Source organism: Camelus bactrianus, chromosome 1 (genome assembly GCF_048773025.1).
Source record: "Camelus bactrianus isolate YW-2024 breed Bactrian camel chromosome 1, ASM4877302v1, whole genome shotgun sequence".
Lineage (NCBI taxonomy): Eukaryota > Metazoa > Chordata > Mammalia > Artiodactyla > Camelidae > Camelus > Camelus bactrianus.
The window spans coordinates 49,851,304-49,875,693 of record NC_133539.1 but is presented as its reverse complement, the minus strand read 5'-3'; the positions used below and the strand labels follow the sequence as shown (position 1 = coordinate 49,875,693).

Sequence of the window (24,390 nt, the reverse complement as noted above, 5' to 3'; positions counted from 1 at the left end):
GCCCGCTCTTTCTTCATCTAGATCCTGAGTCTTACAAAACAATGCTTCTGAAGCACTCGTGTTTCCTGCATGGTCTGACCTTGCAACAAAAAAACAAAACAAAGAGGGTCGTGCAGCTGCCCATGAATGAACGGCAGCTGCACCCAGCATTGTGTTTCTAGCAAATGTGCAACAATTTTCCTCTATTGTGTAAAAGGAATAATCATTAGACTGAAAAATACACCATTGTACAGTTTTAAATCTGATCACTTCTTAAAGGTGACTTGACAATGACCTTTCACTATTTGCTGGAAACAAAAACACCACACAGGGAGGTTGTCATACCTTTCTTGGACTTTCCTGCATTGAACAGAAGACAAAAGGACAAAGATTTCATTCATTCTAAAGCTTACAGAGGAATAGTTCACAAGTTGTACAAAAGCCAATAACCATTACAACTTTAAGAGCTGAGTTCCTGGGCTCTCTGCTTGAAACCTGCTCTCAGAGATCTTTGTCGGCAGGATCACGTTGTCAGTTCTACTAAAACAGTGCTGACAGAAGGAAGGCTGATACTTACACCATTGTCCTTGATGTGTCCATTACGAATAAGCAGCAAAAGAATAGTTCATTTAAGTTAATTGTGCAAGTCATAAAAATGGTTAAGATTTATTTCACTCGAGTTAATGAAAATGTGCAAGGTCCAGTTTGTTTCAAAAATGAAATTTTACTTGGCGTTTGCTAGCTGAATGAAGCCAACACGTGCTAGTGAAACAATTCCAAATGAAATTATCATTCATCTTTCTTGGTCCTTGTGGGCCAGCTGTATGGGCCTGGTAGAAAATCCCACCAATTTGATGGTCTGTTTTAACTCAAAAAACTGCAGTTCCCAACTGCTCCTCCTCTGGGTGGGGGAGTCAAGGGTGGCAGGCTGGCCTCACAAGATATTTACATCACATCCTCTTGGATCAACACATACATGATGGTTCTCTGTTTACTGGGGAGCTGTCTCATCAGCACCACATGGAACTCTTTAAGAGGAACACCACTTAGAGCTGCAGCAGGGAAAGACTGAGGCTGCAGACCTCTCAGATGGATAAAAGACCTACCAGTGAAGAACAGAGCACGAAAGCTAAGTCAAAGACAACAGATTTCCCAGAGGGTATGTCCGTCCCTAATGTGACCTAAGGAATTGGCTCAGTTTTTTCTTCATGAACCTAACATGAGGATTTCTATTATTTAAGGGAAAAACAAATTAGAAAAATAGAGATCAAACATCCCTTCTGTTTCACTACATCTCACAAGAATCTTTTTACATGATACTGTTAACAACTCGATTTTTACAAATCTATCCATTTGGTATAAAAGTCTAGTTTTTCTTACTCTCTAAGGAAATGCTTTCAACATAAATATGGCATAGTGGCTAACCCAAACTTTGTTGTCTTCAGCCAGAGGGAAAAAATTTACTTAAAAAGAAGTTTATAAATATCACAGAAGAATGCCTTAACAGAAAACAGACTTGACCCACAAGTGAACAGTTATAAGTGAGAGCCAAAAAATAATCATTTGTTTATTATTTATAAACTGTAAGAGATATTTTTAGCTTATTAAGAAATTATGAAAAAATAAAGGAGAAGTTCACTCAAGTGTATTTTATTCAAATGTTAACACTGTGAACCTCTCACACGTTATAAACCACATGTATGAATACCATGGCCTCTGTTAGCTCTTAAATCCCTTCTGGTGATGATGAAAGCCTCACTCAAGTGACATATATATTCCACTTATCCACACACATATACACACCATTAATTATACGTACACTAATAATTACACATTATTTCTCATGGTATCAGTGATTACTCCCTGGTGACATTAGTAAAGAGGCCGAGCAGTCTGAGCTGAAACCCAGCCTGCTTAGAGGGAAGGGTATGAATCCCACTAACGAATGCGCTGAGAGGCCACTGCTGGCATCCCCATTCACATCCTGGGCAAACCTCCATCATTGCATTTACACAGTTTACTGAAATCGTATGTTTTGTGTCTCTCTTCCTCATGAGACTGTAAGTATGTCAAGGGCAAAGATCATGTCATTTATGTGCACTCTTGCTATCTAGCACTGCGCTTGTTCAAAAGTCAGGGCCAATATAAATTGACCTAAACTTTACTATGTTAACACAATAAATCGAATCTTCTCAATGAGAACCTCACCTCTGGAATTGCATTATAGCATTTTCTTCTAGTCCCACAAAGACTACTTGAAAAATGCAATGTACTATTACAAAGAAATAGACTATGCTGAGAGTCCAAAACATCCACATAGAATGAAAGCTCAGTCCACATTAAAAGCCCTCTGGGAAGTTTGTCCTGGGCCACTGGTGCTCTGTGTCAGCTCAGTGAGCCTTTAGCAGGGGTGAAACAGAGTGGCTCAGCCACAAACCAGGGCAGTGACTCAGTTAAGTGCCCTGGGAATCTCTCAGGACGTCAGTGGTCTCTTTTTAGTTTCTCCCAATCAAATACAAAGGTTAGTAACTCTCTACGGGCCTTTCTTATCTGAGAATTCCATCGAATTTATAAAGTACAATGGGTATGTTTAAAATGTACCAGCCATGTGTGTATGTGGGAAAAATCATCTTAGGACAATAAGGAGTATATATATACACACACCCCTCCCTAAAGGGGATACATGAAGAATAAAGTTGAGGACAGTGGTTGATTCCCTCTCTAATGACCCCCAACTCTGCTCCGACTCACTCTCCCTAAGGAACTCTAGTGCTTGACAAAGGACATGACACTCGGTTTAAAAGGTACATACATACCTCTGAGCATCCTCCGAGATTCTGAGTCTTTGGTCATGGTTGCCAGGGAGTGGGGGAGCACGCTGCCACAGCTGTTGCTTTGTCCCAGGGGCAGGTGGCCCTGTGAAAACCAGGGAAATAATTCAGGCAAACAGCAGGCCCAGTGGTCCTTCCGGACATGGTCACATCGCTGTTTCCACAGCTCCTATCTTGGTACAGAGGGCAGGGAAGTTAAGGCTCTGCATCCCGTGCGTTGATGTCCCTCCCCAGGAGCTCCACAGCAGTCTCAACATCACAGCCATTCCTCCAGTGGCAGCAATTCCCAGACTGAAGACAGATGGGGAAAACACTGTCCAAAACCACCTTAGAGAACAACTCAAAGTCCTTCATGCATGAGGAGCAGAGGGCAGATGCGGGGTCAAGAATGCATGCACATCATGCACAAGGACAGAGAAGATCTACACTCATTACAAGGGCACCAATTTCCATCCACTCCTAGTTATCAAATGGGCTGACAACTGGAGAAACTTATTAATTATCCCTGTGGTTTCAGCAGTCTTTTAAAATAGCAAAATCCTTAGTGTAAAATATACCTGGAATGCCAGTTTATAAAATAGATGAAAACAAAGTTACTCTGATTAAGGGCAAGGGAAGGATCCCAGAGTATGTACCACTCAGGACCTCCTTCTCAGTTTCCCTTCCCCTCTTCCTGCAATGACCCCTGGGCAAGTCAGCAGAACAGAAGTGAAGGCGACTCAGGCATCACACCTCAAGGGTTCACATTCTTGCGTCAGTGCCACCAGCTGAGGGCACGGGGGCCAGCCACGTGGCTTCTCTCCACCTGGGTTTACCCACGTGCACAATGGGGATGATAATAATTAGTACTTTCACTGCATAGTGCTGTTGGGTTTTAAAATGAAACAATCCACATAAAAGGCTTGGCCCAGTGTCAGGCTCAAAGAAATAACTCAGTAAGTATTTGTTGCTATTATTCCTGGAATCCAGGGCTTCTATCCTCCAATTTCCAGATCTGGGATGCAGCTATGGGAGTGTGTCACAGAAGTGAATGCTACTCACCACTGGACTGGGTAGGTGCTTTGGTACCAGAGTGTATAATTTCAAATGTCCTCTGAATGGGTAGGAAATGCAATTTAATTACGATGTCTGCCTAACAAGCAAACTTACTGGTTCATTATAGAGCATTTTCTTTAAGGGCCTTTGCACATCAGTCAACAAGAGGACAAATGGACTCAGTGAAGGTGAAGCCCGTGGTTCTCCCCATGTCCTACCTTCGGGGCGGTGCTCCTCCCCATAGTAGCACTGCTGAAATGTGGGGATATGGAAGGGGTGCTTTTCTTTCGAGGCAAAGTGTCACTCAGATAGAGGCCTTCTTGATGCTGTTTTTTCCTTTCTTCCAGACTTCTAAAGTGCTTTAAATGCAAATGTAAAGCAGAATAGCACAACTTGACTAACTGAAACAGGTCACTGAGGAAATTAGGAAGTATGCATTTACAAGGAAGCTTTGGAATTTTAACACAGAATTAAAAAAAATTATTCAGCTTGTACTCGTGTTCACTAAGAGACTTGGGCTAGCATTTGGTAAGATACATAGATACTGGAGGAGTCTACTACTGAACCTAGAAAAATTTTTTTTAAAAATCCACCTGTCCCTTTCACAGTAGTGCCTGCTGCCTTGGGGCCTCAGGACAACTTACAAATTATTATGATGGTTGCCATGTGGATGGCGGAACAGCCAGTGGACAAAGCAAGTAAGCAGTTTCTCCCCTTGTCTGTCTGGACAGTGCTGTGTGATGGCACAGATCCCAGTTTGAGGAGAACACGAAAAGGGAGAAGAAAGAAGACGGAGACAAAGAGTAAACAGGGAAGTTGCTTTAAAGTTGGAATCATTATCTCAATCACATAAACACACTCCAATCCACATAATGTTTCCATGTAAGGCATCCTTCTCGATTTAAAAAAGATCCTGGCCAAGAAGCCCCTATTGTAATCCCTCGCATTTAAAAATCCTCCTGTTGATGATTTTATTATTTTTTTTTTCTTCAGATTCCTAAGGCAAAATTTTGGCCAACTTGAAACTTCTCCAAAGTTTTCTTGGCCTCCCCCAAAAATGTCTTTGATAGAAAAGTTACTTCTTAACTACAGATTCTTTCGGTTTGACCATTTTTATACCAAACTCAGGCTTTTGAAATATGTCACAATGAGTTCAAATCTGAGTTATCAAATTTACTATCAATCTTCAAACATGCCAATCATGAAGAATATCTGCATTTTAACTTTACAATTATCTATTTATACGTGATATTTATGAACCTAAAAGTTGTGAGGAGATACAGTCTTTTAACAGAAGGTAACAGATAGTGAGGATTCCTGCAGGAAAGGTAAGGGCCGGGCATAGTAAACCAGGGGGCGCCTACTTTGGGGGGCTAATGACTGACCCCTGGGGCCAAATTCATATATGGATTTGATGATAGTTGAAAGGAGTCTTAAAACAGATTTTTTTTTTTGAATACCCACACGTGAGTATGCACTGAATGCACTAAAAGGAGGGCAGCGTTTGGAATAATAAATTATTTACTTTAAAATGTTAAAACAGTTAAAAACTTATTGTTCTCTGGACCACATGCCCTGCTTGTGGTCTGACCCTGGACAAGCTACTTACCAACGCTGAGCCTCACTCAGTTCCCTAAACATCAATATGGAGATATTTTATACATCACGGGATTGTTGGAAGGAAGAAATGAGACACTGGTAAAATGTTTTGCAAATTTTGACTCGTAGCAGAGGAATGCTGTCTATTATGGCTTCAATAATGTGTAAGGAAAATATTTTGTGTTGACACAGCAACTTTTTACACTGTGGATATTATGGAAATAATTATTATTTTGAAGAATATCCGAGGCAAGTTGCAGTATTTTGGTTGAATGGGATCTGAAGCATGAGGATGTGAAGCTAGGTCAAACATGCCAAACGCCAAGAGGGGACAATCAAAGTCTCAAACTTTCTAACAATCCCCACACTCTTAGGACATAATAAAAAATGTCCTTTAAAAAAAAGGAGTATGCACCTTGTTTTTTTAAAAAATACCTTTGGAAAAGTTGAAGAAGAGATTTCCCATAAGTAACTCTTTTGTGGAGATAACATTCCCACACTCTGACCACCAGCTCCTAATTACCTGCTGCTCCTGCTGCTGCTGCCTCCTGTGTTTCTTAGCTGGTAGAGGAGGAGGTGTGTCATTTAAAGGGGAAGGATCGACAGATGTAGCCACGACTTCAGGCCAAGAGGCTGATGGAGGTTGAGTGATAGGATGAGGAGAAAGGGTGGAAGGAAACATAAATCCAGAACAGACAGGTGATCTTTGCTTTATAGGAGAAAGAAAAAGTATATATGTGTCCATATGAAATGAAAGATTAAGACAAAGAAATGAAATTGATAATATGATTGTTCTGTTTTCTTAAATGTTACCCAAGAAGTCATAAATGATGGGCAGTATTTTTCAATTTAGCCTCTTGTTAAAATCCTACACTGTGAGCAACTTGAATCAGTAAGAGGTGTTTTAATTTACTATTAACTGCCCCTGCCCACATGTTTTAAGGCAGCATAGCATTAAACAAACAAACAAAAAATCCATACTGCAAAACAAAACAGAAGACAAAATCAAACTGGAAAGATGATTCAAACCAACAATTTTAGAAAGGCTTTGTGGTTTCTAAGAAAACTAGGTTGGGCTAGAGTGCTGATACGTAGTTTCTTTTCTGAGCTTACTTCTCCTGGTGCTGCATACTCTGTACCAAGTTTCCTGGTTTCCAGGATCATTGGTAGAGCACTACCCCCGAATCGGTCTGTTTCTCAAACTCAGCATCACCCTGGCCCTCTGGTCAACCAGACATGTCCTTGTCTCCCATACCCTCGTTTTCAGGTAACCGTGGGTTAATTTCTGACATGAGAAAAGCAGTGAACAAATGAAATGGCATGCCAACACACCTCTTTATTTTGTGGCTGGCTGACCAGCACAGCTGTGGTAGGCCCAGTGGCAACAGCGTCAGCGTCAGCAGGGAACTGAGTGGAAGGGGAGAGATTCGTGGAATTGCCACATGGCTCATTAATTTCATTTACAATGATATAGCCCTAAAAGGAGGAATTCAGAAGTTAAACACAAGGAAAGCAAGAGCTGAGGCATGCAAGAGTATTAATGGTCCCAGTACAATGGAGTTAGCTCAGAGCGGCACAGCCTGGTCTCTGTGGTATTATCAAATGTTTCATTAAGGCAATCATGAGCAATTAAAATGGATTTATGGTGCTTAATCTTGAAAATGAGATTTCAAACACTAAAAGTAAAATTTCAGGTGAAATCAAAATGACTCTATTGTAAATAGCTTTGATTTAAAAGTATCCATCAGTATCAGCATCCATTCCGTTGACTGAATAAGGTTGTTACTACACAGCATTTAAAACAATCGCAGGCAAAATAAATCCAAGATATAAAATCGACAACGCAATCACTCTCTAATTCAAGAGGCTTTTCCACAAATCTTTATTCCTAGATTCTCCCCTCTACTGCTCCCTGACAAATCAGACAGTGAAGAAATGTAGACTACTGGTTCTTGGGTTTTGCACTAAGATATTTATAAAGCATGAATTTATTTGCCATGGAATCTAGCTTTTAGGCATCTCAACAAAATGAAAATTAAAAGGCCACTGTCCTCTTGTGAGTATTTCTACATCCAGCTAATTCTCTCCATCTCTCTTCATTTGTTTGAATCCAGGCCACCAGCATCTCTGGCCTATACTATCTCCATCACCGCCATACTGGTTTCCCGGCATCTCCTTCTTAAAATCCACAGAGCAGCCCAGAGTGATATTTAACAAATGGACCTCAGATAATGTCACCTTCCTACTTAAAACCACTCAGTAGCTTCCCATCTACATAAAATAAACCATATTTCTTTAACATGACTCGCAAGACCCAGCCCCTGCCCACCTCGCTAACATAACCTTATTCCACCACAGTCCATTCACAACCACTCTTTATTTACTGAATCTGCCGGATCTGTGTTCTAAATAATGGAGAGAAACTATGAAACCTATGAAACCGAACAGTCTAATAAAGCTTTTGCAGAAATATTTCACGAAGTACTTCTGAGGCACACATTAGTTACAACTATTATGTGATGAGCATTTACTTCACTTACCTAAACACACACACACACACACACACACACACACACACACACACACACACACACACACAGTGTATCTGCATTAGACACAAAGATAATCCCTGAAATCCTCAAAGCATAAATAATGAAAGGCAGGAAGACCATCAAAGCATTGAGTGCTTTCATAAGTCATTTCTGTTAGTGTTTTTCCTAGTCAGTGAATCACATAGAACTGAGGTGCATCTCCTGACTTCTAAGGTGGTACCAGTGGACATATAAAATCATAGCTTACCTCTTTCAGAGTACTGGGGTTGACAGGAAACCCTTTCCCCCCTGAAAGGCTGGAGTACTTCTTTTCCAAATTACAAAGATTTTCCTTTTCCTGAAGGAACACAAAACCTATTAAGCTGACTCAACCTTGCATTTCCCTGACGACTACTGACTGAATATTTTACCACGTGACTTATTGACCCTTCTCATATCTTCTTTTGTGAAGTGTTTGTATTCAAGTCTTTTGTCTGATTTTTAAAAAATTTATTTATTGGTTGTTTATCTATTATTATTGAGTTGTAGTCGTTTCTCATATATTCTGGATACAAGTCCTTTGTCATTTCCTCTTTAAGAAATCCTTGCTTACCCCAAGGCCAAGAAGAAGCACTTGCACACTATATCTTTTAGAAAATTTATCATTTTAATTTTTATGTTTAGATCTAAAATCTGTCTTGAATTAATTTATATGTGTGGTGTGAGGATGAACGGTGTTGAGGTTCACTTTTTCCCATGTTTACCCACTTGATCCAGCACTTTCCTTTCCCTAGTGGATTGTCTTGGAGCCTGTCAAAAATCAATAAACAGTACATGTGGGGGTCTCTTTCTGGACTCTGTTCGTTTCCTCTTATCTATATGTTTATTTGTATACCAGCACCACACCATCTTAAACACTACAGCTTTAGAGTAAAACTTGAAGTCAAATAGTATAAATCCTGCAACTTTATTCTTCTTGCTCAAATTTGTTTTGGCTGTTTGATGCCTTTTACATTTTCATGTACAGTCTATTCTCATTATTTGCAGTAGCCATGTTGCCACGAACACTGAACTAGTGAATCCTGAACCACTGTTTCAAGGGGAAATACAGGGCTGGGTTCCTGTGGGCTTATAGTCACAGTATTTTCATCAATTGATCAACACATAACTTTGTTTTATGTGTGTTTCTGTTTAAAGACATCTTATTAACATAAAGTTGGCTCATTAACATTCAACTCATAGCCAACAGCACTATAATTCAAGCCTGAATGAAGCTTATCTAACACCTGTATTTTCTCCATAAGGCACATCAAGCCCTCCTGCTCTTAGGAACACCAGACAGTACTTTTGCAGTAGGCTTGTGAGCCATTTTAAATAGCAAAATCACTAACAAAAAACACAAAAAATGTGAAAACATGGCACTAAACCATCCACAAACAGAACACTTGTTTACAGAGCATTGCCCTGTTCAGCCTAAGCTGGTAACATGCATGTCCATCAAGTGACTCAAAACATTCACTGCTCTGTGCATGTCCATCAGTGACTGCATGACAAGTATTAATCTTATTTTAAGGTTACAAATAAACTTTAGTGAACAGGTGGACTCACAAATATGGACTCCACGAATAATGAAGAATGACTGTAAATTTCAGCGTCAACTTGTCAATTTCTTCAAAAACATCTATTAGGATTTTTACTGGAATAGAGATCATCTATAGGTCAACTTGGGGTAATAAAAATCTTAAGACTTACGAACCACAATTTTTACAGTAGAATCATATTTTATATATTTTAATGAGGACAGAGTATTCCTATTGTGTTCACCTATTTTAAAAAATTCATCATTGGAGACTTTTTCCCTTTTTACTAAAATTTCAAAACCTTCTGAAATACTGTGTGTTACACTATCTAATTTGAGTTGTGCCTTTGAATCTTGTGAGCAAAAGGTGATGGGGAGGCTAATGGCACCAGAGTTCACCCCCAGAGCTGAGCACAGGGCTGGAAAATACAGCTCCAATGGGAGATTTCTAGGTGCTGAAGAAGCAGGAGGAGGGGAGCTGTCAGGGGTCCCATGTGGGCTACAGAGGCACCCCAAGTGAACTCATCATTTTATATGAAGGACCAATCTCTTCTCTGTTCTCAACCCAAAAATGGCTAAGTAGCTACACTGGGAATGCTCCAACTACACTTCTAGGTGGGACCATGGGACAGCCTCATCCTTCATCCATCATTCTAGATTTGATCTTTCTCCTGCACTCCACTCTGGACCGATCGCGTATTTTCATGATCCCAAGTGTCAAATTCCAGGTATTGATTGCGGGTAAGGCTCAGTCCTGAGACTAGCCCCATCAATTTTAATTTTTGTTGTCTTACTCCTGAAATTAGACCAGGGACTACATCAGAAAATTGGGCTGCAGGTTAGGCAAAGTCACTTTAGGTGCTGGACAGAAGGGGGCATAGTCTGTTTAATGAGAATGATCTTGCCACACATGGGGTTTCTACTTTGCCAATTAAGCCAAGCTAAATCCAATGTGGCATTCTCCGAGAAGACCCACATGCCGATAATTGGAGTTCAAAACTCCAGAGCAACTGAGCCAAAATGTTTGACAGCAGTAAAAAGAGCAGAATGCATTTTGCCTATTCAACAAAAAAAAAAATGAGCTTTTTTTAAAGAAGAAAATCAGAAGACAAACAGATTTTCCATAGTTTAGATTTTCACATTATGGAAGAAAAATGAAGAAAACATCTTTGCTTATTTTCTGAATTATAGTTAACCATTCACAGAGCATCAGCTTATTAATGCTCTTACTCATTATTATTTGGAGGATTAAATAAAAATGTATATAGACAATCCTTCCTTAAATTAGAGCTCACTATTCTTTATTAAATGGCACTTGCCTTGATGGAGGCAACTTTCCCTGAGTTGGAGCCCATGTGTCACTGCAACCAGCACCGAAAAGGGAATACTTACCCTTTGCAGCATCATTAGCAGATTATTCTTTTCTTTCACAAAATGATCTTGTTCTCTCTGAGCCTGCTGGACAATGTGATTGGCTTGCTTTTTCAATGCAGAAATTTTTTCCTGGAGGAAAAAAGATGGCCATAGAAAGATGTACATTAGACATGAAAAGTTTTGTCAGACTGCCCTAGAAAAGGGAGGAAAAGTGTTTACAACTAGAAGAGCAGTGATCACATTTCCCTGATGGTGGCTAGGCAGTGATTACTACCCAGAGACAGTGAGGCAGTTTCTTTGAACTGCCAAGTTCAAGGCTTTTCTCTACCTAAGGTTAAGTGATTTAAAATCTATTTCAAGAACCCAGAAGTCAACAGGAAGTCTAGTTTTAGAATATAAATGAATTTTTGACATCATCTTGGGAGATGCCTCATGGGAAAAAAAACAATGGAATTTCTTATTTAAACCGAAAGTTTAAGTCACTTTCTCCATCTTTGTTTCCCTAGTTTTATCAGTTGAGTACAGAGCACTGGGGTGTGATTCTAAATTCTGGAACAAGAGCTGAATTTTGGGCTGGATATTTAGGTGCTAAGGGTTGGGTGGAAGCAGTAATCTGCACGGCATTACACGAGGCTATTTCTAGTAGTAACCAACTATCGGCAGGCTTTGAGAACTACTGAGCAACAGAAACAGAGACATTCCAAAAAGACTGCGCATAGAATTATTCCAAGTTTAGTTACCATGACTGCAAAGGCAAGTAATTTAAAACATATATCTAGATTTCCAATTTTCTCTACCTTGGTTTTCACATAAAAGAAAAAATTAGGTATTATTCATAAGTGCATCTACAGCATTAAGTAACAGTGACCGTAACACGTCTCAGTTTACCTAGTTCGCAGCACCACTCACACAGATGGCAGGCTCCGTAAGCTGCCAAATGTGGCATGTGATTGAACACACAAAGGTATTCAGGTAAAACAGATAACAGACAGAAGGACACACACTATCGCTATATAAACAATCGTATTGTCACGTAGTGAGGGGTGTAGTTTGACTTTGTCGCTGAAAGACACCTGGCAAAAGTACCTTTCTAGTAACAATGTTCCGCTGATACTCAGCCACTTCACGCAGGAGCTGTTGGGTCAGGTTCTCCTTTTCCTCATCTAGACGGCTCTCGCGCTCAAGCTGCTGGAATTCCAGGTCTTCAAAGTGTTTGCTTTCGACATCCAACAGATCGGCATCCTTTGGAGAAAAGGGAATGAAAACAAGACACTCCAGAATGGCTGCAGACTTCTTAATGTGAAGAAAAAATTATTAAAAGCAAAAAGTCCCAAAGTATCTTTCCAGTTACAACACTGACCAGGGTTAGAACATGATAATCCTCCCTTTGTAGTTAAACCCAAAACAGTGACTTAGAATGAAATAAGGGACTGGGGTGGTGGGGGCAGGGGGGAACAACGTTCATTTCACTGTTGGTTTTAGTTTGTTCTTTGGATGTTGGAATTCCTGCTTTAAATCTACCAGGTGGCTTTAAAATGGATTAAGAAGTATAAAATATTATAAGACCAAGGGTGTGACATAGTCTCTTGAATAAATTTCTACTTTCCACAATTTTTCAAATGAAATGAGACTTTAGTATAGAGATTAAATTCAAGATTCCAAAGTTGTTGACTATTTAAAAAAAAAAGGTTCAAAAGGTGGCATACGTAACAGCTCAGAGGTCTCTGAGAGGGAGACATGTGCCCCAAATGGCATACAACACAATCCACTGGGATGTGAGGGAGAAATATTAGACCTTCTTTATATTTATTTTTAGTTATTCTCTTCTTTTACAATTTCTCAATAAATGTTCTCTAATGTACATACAAGTAGAGTGTACATACAAGTAGAGTAGTATATGTACATTACTTAAAAATGAATATATATTTTTTGAGTAGGTATGCAATATGTATTATATATTTATAATATAATATGACCTATGTGTATATATATAGGCATGCATGCTCAAATAATGCTTTTGAAGGGAAAAGTCATCAAAAACATTTGAAGATTGGAATTCTTAAACTGGGCTTCCATGAATCCCTTAAAATTGTTGACCCGTCTATTTACTAGAAAGAGTAGAACCACAGCGTTCATCAGGCACAAAGAGTGACTCAAAAGGTTAAGCCCTGCTATTTGAGGAACAATCTTCAGGACACTTAAGAACAAACAAATCATGAAAGTCAGATGGTCGACAATAGGCCTTCTTCAGCCCATGAGATGTCTGAAGGCAGGAATGAATCTGTATCTGTGCAGAGTGGTGCATGTTGTGTAAATTATTCTCCAATCTACTTAAAAAATAAAAAACACCTCCTTATTTTGGGAGCCTTTTTCAGAGCTATAAATGAGGTATGTATAGAAGATTTTTAAAAAAATCTAATTTGTAAATAATTGATGACCAAAAAGAAAAAGGCAGCTGGGCTATATGGCTCTCAGCTCTACGAAGGTAAAAGTGTCAGGGAATTTTTTTTTCAATCAACACATTAAATAAATGGATAAAGAAATATATGATAAATTGGATCTAAATAAGTGGGTAAAGAAATAAATGATAAATTAGAGCTCTATCTTTAAACACATCACTCCCTCCCCTAGTTTTTCATGTAAGTGATACAGTAAGTCTTTTAATCAAATGGAATACAGTTCTGTCTTCTGGAATGAATTTTATTCTGGGGATGATTCACAGGACTATTGGCTACCATGAAATTACAACCAACACTATAGCAACACGATTATTATGTCAACACAGTGGATTCTCAAGCTGAAGAAAATCTGAAAAACATATTTAGCATTTCTTAACACTTCTTTACATTTTAATTAGCCAAACGGAAAGTGGTCTTGGTTTGAAGTCACTGGGTGACATTTCAAGTTTATCAGATATTTCATGCTTATAACTCCAGTGTTATGTCTTGAAACAAAATACCTGTAGTCTTAAAACATCAGCAGATATATTCACAATGGCCTCCGTACACAAGTTTTTCAGGTCTTTCAATTTAGCTTGGTTTGTGGCTAAATGTTATTAAGATAGAAATTTTAATAAGCATTTTTTTTTTTTTTTTTTTTTTTAGTTTATAAAGAATCTTCATCCAAAGTGGGCATGTGGCTCACAATAGATACACCACGCTAGTCAGTCACTTACTCTACATCTGGGTAATATGCACCATGTGTTATTTTAACCACATGAAGGTCACAAGAGTCACTAAATTATTTGTAGTAAATATTTAAACCACTGCATGAAAATAATAGCACACTAGGCAGGAAAGTTGAAAATTAAAGCTAAACTCAGCACTCAGATTCTTCTGGTGTAATCATCTGATCAAGTTATCTAAACCATTAAAACATGTGCATATAAACTTACACTGTGAAAGAAAAACAACTTAGGAAGGGAAAAGACTTTTACAAGACTTTAGATAAGAACAAGAATTCAAGAGATGGAATTTGGGGACAGGAGTAGTTTAATTGAGCATGGAATAATATATACAGGAAGCTCAAAGTCAAGTATATGACTAGTTGAATAAAAATTTTAATTAAACTTCTCCACTAAAAGAACATTACAAATCTCTAGTGGCTGGCAAGTTCAAAGGCCAGGCGTGAAAAGAAATAAAACAGCTGCACTAAAGGAAATTCAACAGAAGTCCTTTTCTTTTTCCAATAACTTTTTTGATAATGTATATGGCAGGAGTTCAATGCCCAATTTTATGTTTTCTTTGCCTGGTAGAGGGATAGAAGAAGCGATGTGGTATGGCCAGGAAACCTGATTACCAGTAATAATCTCACGACAGCTCAAGGCCAACTTTGAAAGCAAATTTAAACGGGGCTCAGGGCTTGTTACTGTTTCTCCATCTGATGCACTACGTCAAACACTTCACTTGCATACTTTTGGAATTTGGAAAAATACAATGGAAATCATCAAGTACAACCTTCTCATTGTATACATGAGGATGCTGAGGGCCATAGAGGTTGAATGACTTGTCGATTAAAAACAAACTAATTGTAGAGCCAGTAAGAAAAAAAAAGGTCTCCTGTGCCTATTGGCCATTTGTATGTCTTCATTGGAGAATTGCTTGTTTAGGTCTTCTGCCCATTTTTGGATTGGGTTATTTGTTTTTTTCTTATTAAGTTGTATGAGCTGTTTATATATTCTGGAAATTAAGCCCTTGTCATTCTCATATTTTGCTAATATTTCTCCCATTCTGTAGGTTGTCTTTTTGTTTTGCTTATGGTTTCCTCTGCTGTGCAAAAGCTTATAAGTTTAATTAGATCCCATTTGTTTATTTTTGCTTTTATTTATATTGAATAGAATTTTTAAAAAATCAGGAAACCAAAATCAACCATTCAGCTGAATAAATATCAAAACACAAAAAAACTATCCTAGCCAGGAGCCTCCTAGCAAATGAAAGGCTCATTTATCTCTAGTTTTGTTTTTTTTTTCGTCCCCCACACTTCTTGTATTCCAGAGAATGATTCGGTTGGTGAGCTCACTATCAACTACATTAAGCCACAGGCCATGAAATCAACATCAGATGAAAACTGTATTCTGCCTACAGAACAATGATTCAAGGGTAAGAAGCCCAGTCATAAATCCATAGTGTAATATGCACAAAATCATTCTACAATTTCTGCTTAAGTATTTGGGACAACGTACAGTGAAAGAAAATTATTTCCTTCCTATTCATTTATTTTCTATTTTGTCTAACTTGCCACCTAATGAAGTTAGCTGTAATAAAATCAACTTTATTGAATCTAGCTTACATGCCTTGGGAAAAGCTTTGTAATGGAGTGCTATTCTGGAGAGTTTGAAGTCCGAAGGGAAATGGGCTGTAATAACACAGGAAGTTCCGAGTATGAATGGACTTCTCATGAAATAAATGAACTTTTTACTGATTAAGACAAGGGACTGGTGAAGAGTTATTTTGGTCATCATCCATCTCTGGAAAACAAGAATTAGTAGCTCTCTTAATATAAGATGAACAGAAGCTGCCACAAGCCATTTTTCTCTTCTAAGAAAAGGGTTTTATGATAAGAATTTTGCACTCTGCTTGGAAAGGAAGAGGAAAGAGTCTTTGCCTTCAATTAGTGGAATAGGCTGTCTGCATCATTTCCTTTCCTCATTTGTAGTCAAAGTCCTTGGAATGTATACAAATTTATAAGTTTTTCTACAGAATCTAGATTAAGCAAACAGTAATTATTTATATCAGCCTGACTTCAGGTTATTAATAGAATCTACCAAATTTTTTTTGAAGCAATATTTGTAAAGAATAGTAGCAATAACTGGGTAACTAAAGGAAGGCAGAACAAAGTACATAATCACGCTTCTGACTCCAAATAAAGTATTATGGTGACTGCGTAAAATCTTCAGTAATAAAGAAAGCTGGAATAGAGTAAACAAATATAAAAATGTTTCCCAATCTCTTTTGCGAACTGGCATAAATGCACAAAAAATTACAAACTAAAATAATTTTACAAATACTATTCTTTTCCCAATCATTTTTATCGCAAGATTTCCAGAGAACTGTGACACTGAGGGTCAGGAAATTTGATGATCTTACAGCAAATTAAGTTGTACACAATATAATGAGTAAAGGGGAAGAAACATTTTTGAAGCTTTGATTCAATACTGTAAAAACTACAGATATTCAAACTGTTATGCTGTAGTTTAACCTGTCTGTACTGGGTACTTTTTATGAAGGTGCTTTCAACCTGTGCAATACACTGAAAAGTTTCACCTGTAATTTTTCATAACCTAGTGACACTCAGAGGTATCAAACATTTTTGTATGCAAGGACATCATACACATTTTCAAGGCTGTGCTCTTTTAACTGATCTTGTCCAAGCTGCCCATTTCCAAGAAGGTACAGACGTAGTAACATGAATGAACTAGTCTTCTTTGCTACTCACATGGAATCGTAAACTGTTAGTCACTTAGTACTAATCACGTGACTCCTCTAGAGGTCCCAGACTGTTAATGACTGTCTCCCCAGAGTCACGTCTATTTGGGCCGCTGTTTAGAGCAAAGAACTCAGCTGTCAAGAGGCTATGAAATATTAAGTGGCCTTACGGGTGTTTGCGAAACTCTCCACCTAGGAAGTCTTGTTTCCAAAGATAAGTAGCGAGGTTGTGTTCAACACGGCCAGCGTAAAAGATTGAAGAATAACCTGATGAAGTTCACCTAGAAGGTCTATGTGGCACTAAAGTTTAAAAAATTACAAAGCTTGTATGAGAACATGTTGAAATGCCCTGCATCTTGGGTCTTGTTTGACTACTGTGATCAAGCTAATGAGTTTAATGTTACTAAGAAAGAAAAAGAAAAACAAAATGATGAGCAGTGGTGGGGAGCAAATCAGAGAACAGAAAAATCTGTGGATGGGAGTATAAAATCAAGCTAAGAAAAATACATTTGAGGTCAAACAGTACTCACGATGCAGCAGAGAAGGCAGGGAAAGATGTCAGCTGTTTTTAAAACAGCTACAATCTTGACGGTTACATGTCCATAATAGCTCTCTTTTGTTACAAAGAAGGACCCCAGAAATGTTTTTCATTGTTAATGAGGAGAAGGATTCCAACAAGGAATTTTTAAACTGATTGGCACAGAATAATATATACTGTCAGCATGCAGATTTCTATTTAAAACGCATCTAATGACCAGAATTTATGCGAATTTATGCAAATTTATGCTATGTGAAGTAGAAAGTCATAGGTAAGCGGAACTTAATTGAAAAAAATAAAAATAACGAACAACTAGCACATTCCTGTTTGCTACTGACCCTCTTCAGTTGTTGTTGTAACTGTTCCCTCATGGACTCAGGACAATTGTCCAGCTGGGTCTTCTGCTCGGAGTAAAGCTCCTGAAGCCTCTCTAGTTTTTCCCTTTCAGCATCAAGCTTTACCTTCTCCTGAATTTCAGAAATCAGAAAATAGAAGAATAGAAATTACCTTCACACCCCAAGCAGGCGTTAGCGAACATTTCCCAAGGATAACACAAATAAGCAAACACAAGCAAACTCCAGACATCCTATGACTGTAGAAACATATCTTGTTAGTGACTCGGATTAGGGGGTATCAGTGGCCGTAAAGACGAGGGGCCCCAGTTTTGCGTTCTCCAAACCCGGTCCACTCATCAGGTATTGGTGACGACCCTCGTCTTTCCTTCCTCCCTTCCTTCCTGCCAGCACATTACAATAGCAGGGGGAGCAATGGGAATGTTGGTCCATGGTCAACAAAGAACAAAAGAAATGCCAACTGAATTCCTGAGATAGCCCTGCAAAGAGTCACTTGGCAGAGAACCAGACAAAGGGAAGCAGGCATTTACCTTGAGGACTGTCAGAGTCCAGTTTGCTGAAGGCAAGTGTTAAGCAAGCTTTGGAAATCATTGAAATTTTGTTCTCAGGTCAGAGGCACATTAGGTGCCCAACTGATATACAGGTCATCTGGAACAATTTTAGCTATCTGGCAAACTTCAGAGCTTAAGCAATTGGAGAATCAGAGCGTAAGGAGAGCATCTAATTCAGAGGCAGAGGTCTAGTAAAAATGAAAGACTGACAAAGCAGCACGAGGAAGATGAGCGAGACGCAGATACACCAAGAGCGTGATGTTTCCTGTAGAGACGAGGACGCCCCCTACAGTGATTGAAACATGGGGTCTAGAAGAAGGAAAGGTGAACACCCAGGAGTCAGAGATAGAAGAGAAAGGAGATGATAACACTAAATTCCTCTCAAGTCACACACTCCAAAGTGACCCTGGACGTTCTCCAAATCCTGTAATCCAGCATTACACGGTCTTACAAGGCCACCTTGTACACTGAGAAACAAACTTCAGTCTGTTTAGTGCCAGTTTTCCCACCTTATGTCCCCTCTATGATACTCTGAACCCCTGAAGTCAATCTTAGACCCAACTGTCTCCCTGTGTGACATTCTCAGCCTAAACCAAAGCACTGTGTGAAGCACCACCATCGTCTGACCCTCAGCAAGCAAAACACCACCTCATGATTTTCCTTATGTTCACTATTGATTTGGTAGGAATAAAACTGGCTTCTAAGCATATCACAGAGGATATTTTTTAAAGGATGAAGCTTTGAAGTAATCCCATAAATTTATACTTACTATTATTTCCTCATCCAAATGGCCATGATTTCCTGTGTAAACATATCTTTAGAGTCTTTATAAATGATGTTACGGTTTAAGTTTGAAACTACATGACATCAATACCTACACCAGTTCACTTGAGTCTCCATTGGTGGCTTACATTTTAAAATTTCAAGGGCATTTTAGAAATGTCTATTTTGCTGCAGACATGCCTTTTTACTCTCAAAATGATTAAACCCAAAAGTCATGAAACTGAGAATCCTACTTCACCTATCCATCGAAAAGTGATTCTACAACCTAAACGCTAGCAGGCCGCAGAGAAAGCCGCCTCAGTCTTCAGTGGGCAGGGTGCTCCCTGTGCTCAGCTGCGGCGTAGGAGGGAGAGAAGTGACGCGTCACTCACACAATGAAGGATTCTCTGTGTTACCGCACAGGAAGACTGAAGCTACTGGGGACGGCTAGATTGCCTTTAGCTTCAGAATTAATACTTTTTTTTCCCTTTAATAAAGCCAGCAGTACAGAATACCTGTTTTCTGTTGGCTAAGAAGCATGTTAGTGCCGTTGTGTGCAGATCAAAGACTGCCCTACTACAGAGCAGAAGAATTTTATCCCCAAAGAGTTCTATTTCTATATCATCGGATTTTGTAGCCATTCTCATTCCAAACAGAAATTTAAACAAAGAAGAAGACTATTCATTCCAATTACACAGCAAATGTGCAAAGCCCTAAAATGTAAAGTTATCTTTGACAGAAAATACTGAAACGGTATTTAATAAGGTAGAAAGGCACTGGCCTAAAACACGGGTCTCCAATCCGAAGAAATAACCAAACTGTTCCTCTGATGTTGCCAATTTTTTAATCGCTAATAACAAGCACAAATAAACAGCTGATAAAATATACCTTATGTTTACATATTGCCTTCCTTCTGAGGTGCTCAAGATGTTTCACAATTCCAGACAAGGGGGCGGTTAGAAGAATTACGCAAGCAGGCACCATCAGAACCTTCTGCAGCTTCCCTGTGGTTTATCTGTAATGCTGTGACCACTATCTGGGTCTCAGGGCAAAAGCTTAGTGGGGCCAAGGCTAGGGCAAAGGAAGTAAAGGGAGGGATGAAAGAAACACTGGTGGCAGATGGGCCCGGCCATAAATCACAGGGGACCACAGGGGTGATATCACTCCCAGAAGAGCCAAAAGCAGACCAACTCTGAGCCAGAATGAAATCAATATACCTTTCTTCTATTTACTGCCCAGGAAGTTTTCAAAGGAAAATTAGCTTTAGGCAGGCAGGCAATTAGAGCTGAAAGTATCACCTTCTACAGAGAGTTGGACAAGTTAGATGGCTTTCCAGGGTTCAGGGATTCTAGTTCCTTACAAGTAAAATATTAACGCCAGGTGTTATTCTCTTCCCCTAGAATTAAATTGGGAAAGTCACCTATTCTAACTACAATAGGCACAGTGATATTTTCCAAACATCAGATTGGGACATTTTTTTCCTTAGGATTCATAAATCTATTTTCAGGAAACAAATGAATTAAAAGACATTTTTAATATATTTAACAAATTGAATTTTGTTGGAAAAAATAATATTATAAGGAACTGGACCACTCCAGGAAGATCCAGATGTACAGGGGGGCGTTTATAAAACAAAAGACCAGAACCTGACTTCCCTCAGACGTGGCTGCCTCCAGCCTCCTCAAATTGATTTGTCCTCTCTTGACATACTGGGAAGATCCAGCTGGTTCCCAAATTCATTGCCAGATTCTGCCTATTCTGCATATATAAGACTGATATTCCTAAGTGTGTAAAGGACCAAAGCTAAATTATTCACTAGCAAACGGAAGTGGAAAGCAGTATATAAAATCTGGCCTACGTCTGCTTCCGCAGTATGCTTTTCATTCACTCAGTCAATCAATCTTTAAAAGAGGACTAGAGACAGAGAAAAGAGGTAACTTGATCCCTGTCCTCATGGGGTACAGGCTGTTTAGCTCTCTGCTGCTCAGCCCTGACCGCACCTTAGAATGAGCTGGCTGAGCTTTTAAATGTACCATTTCCCAGGCTTCCACTTAGAAATCCAGGGGTGTAAGGCTAGGGAATAAGCACTTTAAAAATCCTTCCAGGTTTTCTCATATGTAACCAGGTTAAAAAAAAAAAATCAGTGATTTAGCCACCTAGGATGATGTGCAAGGCAAAGAAAAATTAACTATAATTTGACTTTGCTAATGAAGACACAGGACCATTAACTTAGGATCTATCAAACCTTGTTCCGAAAACATGTGGCCTTAGCACCTTTCCTTCGTAGTATAAAAGTCCTCTCTTAGAAGTAGCACCGCAGTTGTAAAAGTTTTACATTCAGAATAAATGCCTCAAGTAAACAAACAAAAAAAGAACTATGAGATTCCAATATCCAATATGCATTCAGAGAGGAACGATGCATCTCAAGTTCAGATGTAAAATGACTCTTTTCTAATCATATAAGTCATCAAGGGTGGTTATAAACTTACCCTAAATGATCTGAATGTGTACACAAGAATTCCCAGTAATCTTGAATGAATTTAATAACCTAAGGCTTGTCATAGATAGGACAACTTACTTTGCTAGATCTAAGGTTATAAGACAATAACAAATATTCTCTAAGTTGTATTCTTGAATAAAGGAATTGAAATTTAACTTGCTGGATCTATTTGAATTCCACTACTAGACAGGAAATTTTTGAATACCAATAAAAATACTTTGACCATATCTAACTAATACTTAATAAGCAGATGGTTCAATGTTGCCCTGAAAAGATGCCTTTGTGACTTGTAAAGTTGCCAGATAAATTAAACACCCAGTTAAATTTGAATTTAAGATGAATAACAAATGATTTTTTAAATGTAAGTATGTCCCAAATAATAGATGGGGCACAATTACACCAAAAATTTTTCTCTTTATTTGAAATTTAATTTCTATCAGCATCCTATGTATTTTTCCCTAAATCTGGCAGCTCTATTAGCTTGACAAAGAGTTTCTTAAAAATTAAGATCCATCATTGTAATTTCCAAACTGTTTAGCACAGAAACCAGAACACACAGCTCAGGCCATGTTTAATGAAACACTGGATCAAGACTGGAATTGATGCAGTCATGTGCTACAATTCATAGCACCTAAGCCATCATTTTTAAGGTCAGCCCATCCACAGTCCTCTCCATACAACCTGAGAATCCCTTTCCTTTCAGTTCCTAAGCCCCGTAGGATAGTTTGGGAGGCAGGCATCCTCAGAGGTTCAAGATTGGGCAATTGTTTTAAAGCCAAAATCACTTACTTGAAATTCTTAAGACCAGATATGTCCTGTTTCAGAACAGTCTGCATTTGATAGAGGTAACACAGTTCATGCTGCATACACTGTAAGGCATTTCAAGGTCTGGGGCAGTTCCCTGTGACCAAACATGCTTCTATTTCTGCAGCTATTTATGAATATTCACGCCAAGTGTGAATATCACTCCAAGTCAAGTTTTGCAAACAATTAAGTTTTGGTGCCACTCTTACAAAAAAATTTTTTCCCCATGAAACTTTTCAGAATTGCAGAGGGAAGATTATGGACCTGTGTCCACAGATGGAGATTGTTGAGAACTCATTCTCTGCCTGCCTCTAAAGAAGCACATTCTTATATTTCTTTCCTGGGATATTTTTTCCTTTGGCTTTGACATTTTAACTACATAATTGATGGACATCTAGTGTAGAAAACATTGGAAAATCAGAACACTAAGGCTTTATGCAATCAAACAACCAACCACCAGAAAAAATAACCGTAATCTGGAATTCTGTTGATTTAATCCCTAAATCCCAGGATATATTTCCACTTCCTCTAACCAGGGAGCTAACTTTGAAATGTAAGAAAGAGGCACGGGAAGGAATGGGTCCCTTCTAAACACTGCCTGTGACTTGGCAAACGTTCTGCACTCAAGAGGCATTAACACTTTGCTGAGGAATTCTGGGCAGACTCTCTGTCTTCCCCTGGCTCTGAAGGAAGGATGGGGAGGAAGTAACAGGTATTTTGGCAAGATAATAATGGAGAATACAATTGAACCATTTAAGATACAAGTATATACGCTTATATAGAAAAATAAGTCAAATAATTCAAGATTTCACTCAGGAACTTGCTTCATGGCACAGAGTGACTTAAGCTTCAGTTCACATATTTAAGTGTGTTTAGCTATAAAAATGTGCAGGCCAGGATAACTACAAAATATCACAGTCTGTCTGGATGAGGGCAGATTCTTAAACAAAAGGATAGTTTGAGCTGTATGATTGCCATCTGGGTAATGGAAAGACTCTTCAACAAGACTCCAGAAGCAGAGACTTTCCTTAGCCATTTTATTTAATTTCAGTACGACTAACTTTTGATTGTTGGATGTTAAGGAGCAGAGATGAGACAGATAATCTAAAAACACAAGAGAAACTGAAAAACTACCCTTAGTTTTGAATTTTTAATACAGTCAGAAATAGACAAAGACAGAAGTTAAACTTGCATAAACAAATATAGAAATATATCCATACTTCTCAGCAGTTGCCCCAAATCGGGCTTTGCCTTGAGGGGGAAGTGAAGGGGAAGAGAAGCCACTTTTGTCCAAACTGAGCTTCTGGTGGCTTCCCCACTCCCAGTCACCAAGCCCATCAAACCAAAACAGTTTACCAGTGCAGAGATTAACAAGTCTCTCTCCCTTCCCTTGCCCTAAGAAAACATTGTGGCTTTTTGCTTACTGCTTCATCAAATAAACATCTCTCTCTGGGTTTATGTTTAATTCAGTTACTTGTATTTGTTCAGGGTTCATCCAAGTTCGTAGAGACTCTATTTGTGATGTGGCCACTGTCTGAGAACACAGCAGGCAGGTGTCTCAGAGGCACATGGAAACAGGTACACTGATGCTCTTAACAGTGGTGCCCGTAAGGGCAGTGAAGGTCAGCCCAGGGAACCGCTGCAAAATTGTTCAATATTTATAATTGAATACATTACCTATACGTTATGTCGAATACATCATCTATATGTTGTATACATAACTATGTCTATAGTTTATGTTTTATATGATAACATGTAATAAATAGTAGTCATCTACGACATACATTAATCTACACTAAATATGTAACATGGGATGATAGTTCCCAAATCAGCTGAAAGAAATAATGTTGAAGACTGGTCTCAAGAGCCAAAAAATTGAGGTCAATAGTTTCACAGCAGGATCTGACCTCTGAGATGCTACTAAACTTTCTTCCTATGGCTCCAGGCCTTGTCCCCCAAAAACCAGGGTCCAGCTTACAGGATGTGCTATCGACATCTGAACTGGAGCTTGCCCAACAGGGATATCTTTT

General features: G+C 38.8%; 1 protein-coding gene across 22 annotated transcripts in view; it reads right to left on the bottom strand.

Moving 5' to 3' along the window:
* Positions 1–24,390, bottom strand: part of PHLDB2 (pleckstrin homology like domain family B member 2) — a 207,479-nt gene that overhangs the window by 22,912 nt on the left and 160,177 nt on the right. For 5 of the 22 annotated variants that reach the window (XM_074363206.1, XM_074363178.1, XM_074363192.1 and 2 more), the window contains 9 exons: positions 17,729–17,857; positions 12,015–12,170; positions 10,947–11,057; positions 8,244–8,333; positions 6,777–6,920; positions 5,968–6,153; positions 4,064–4,204; positions 2,796–2,895; positions 325–339 (listed from right to left, as the gene is read on the bottom strand). In XM_074363206.1, coding sequence (XP_074219307.1) covers positions 325–339; positions 2,796–2,895; positions 4,064–4,204; positions 5,968–6,153; positions 6,777–6,920; positions 8,244–8,333; positions 10,947–11,057; positions 12,015–12,170; positions 17,729–17,857 — 1,072 coding nt within the window. The remainder of the gene's footprint in view (positions 1–324; positions 340–2,795; positions 2,896–4,063; positions 4,205–5,967; positions 6,154–6,776; positions 6,921–8,243; positions 8,334–10,946; positions 11,058–12,014; positions 12,171–17,728; positions 17,858–24,390) is intronic. The other 17 variants (XM_074363207.1, XM_074363182.1, XM_074363185.1 and 14 more) reach the window with 12 other exon arrangements.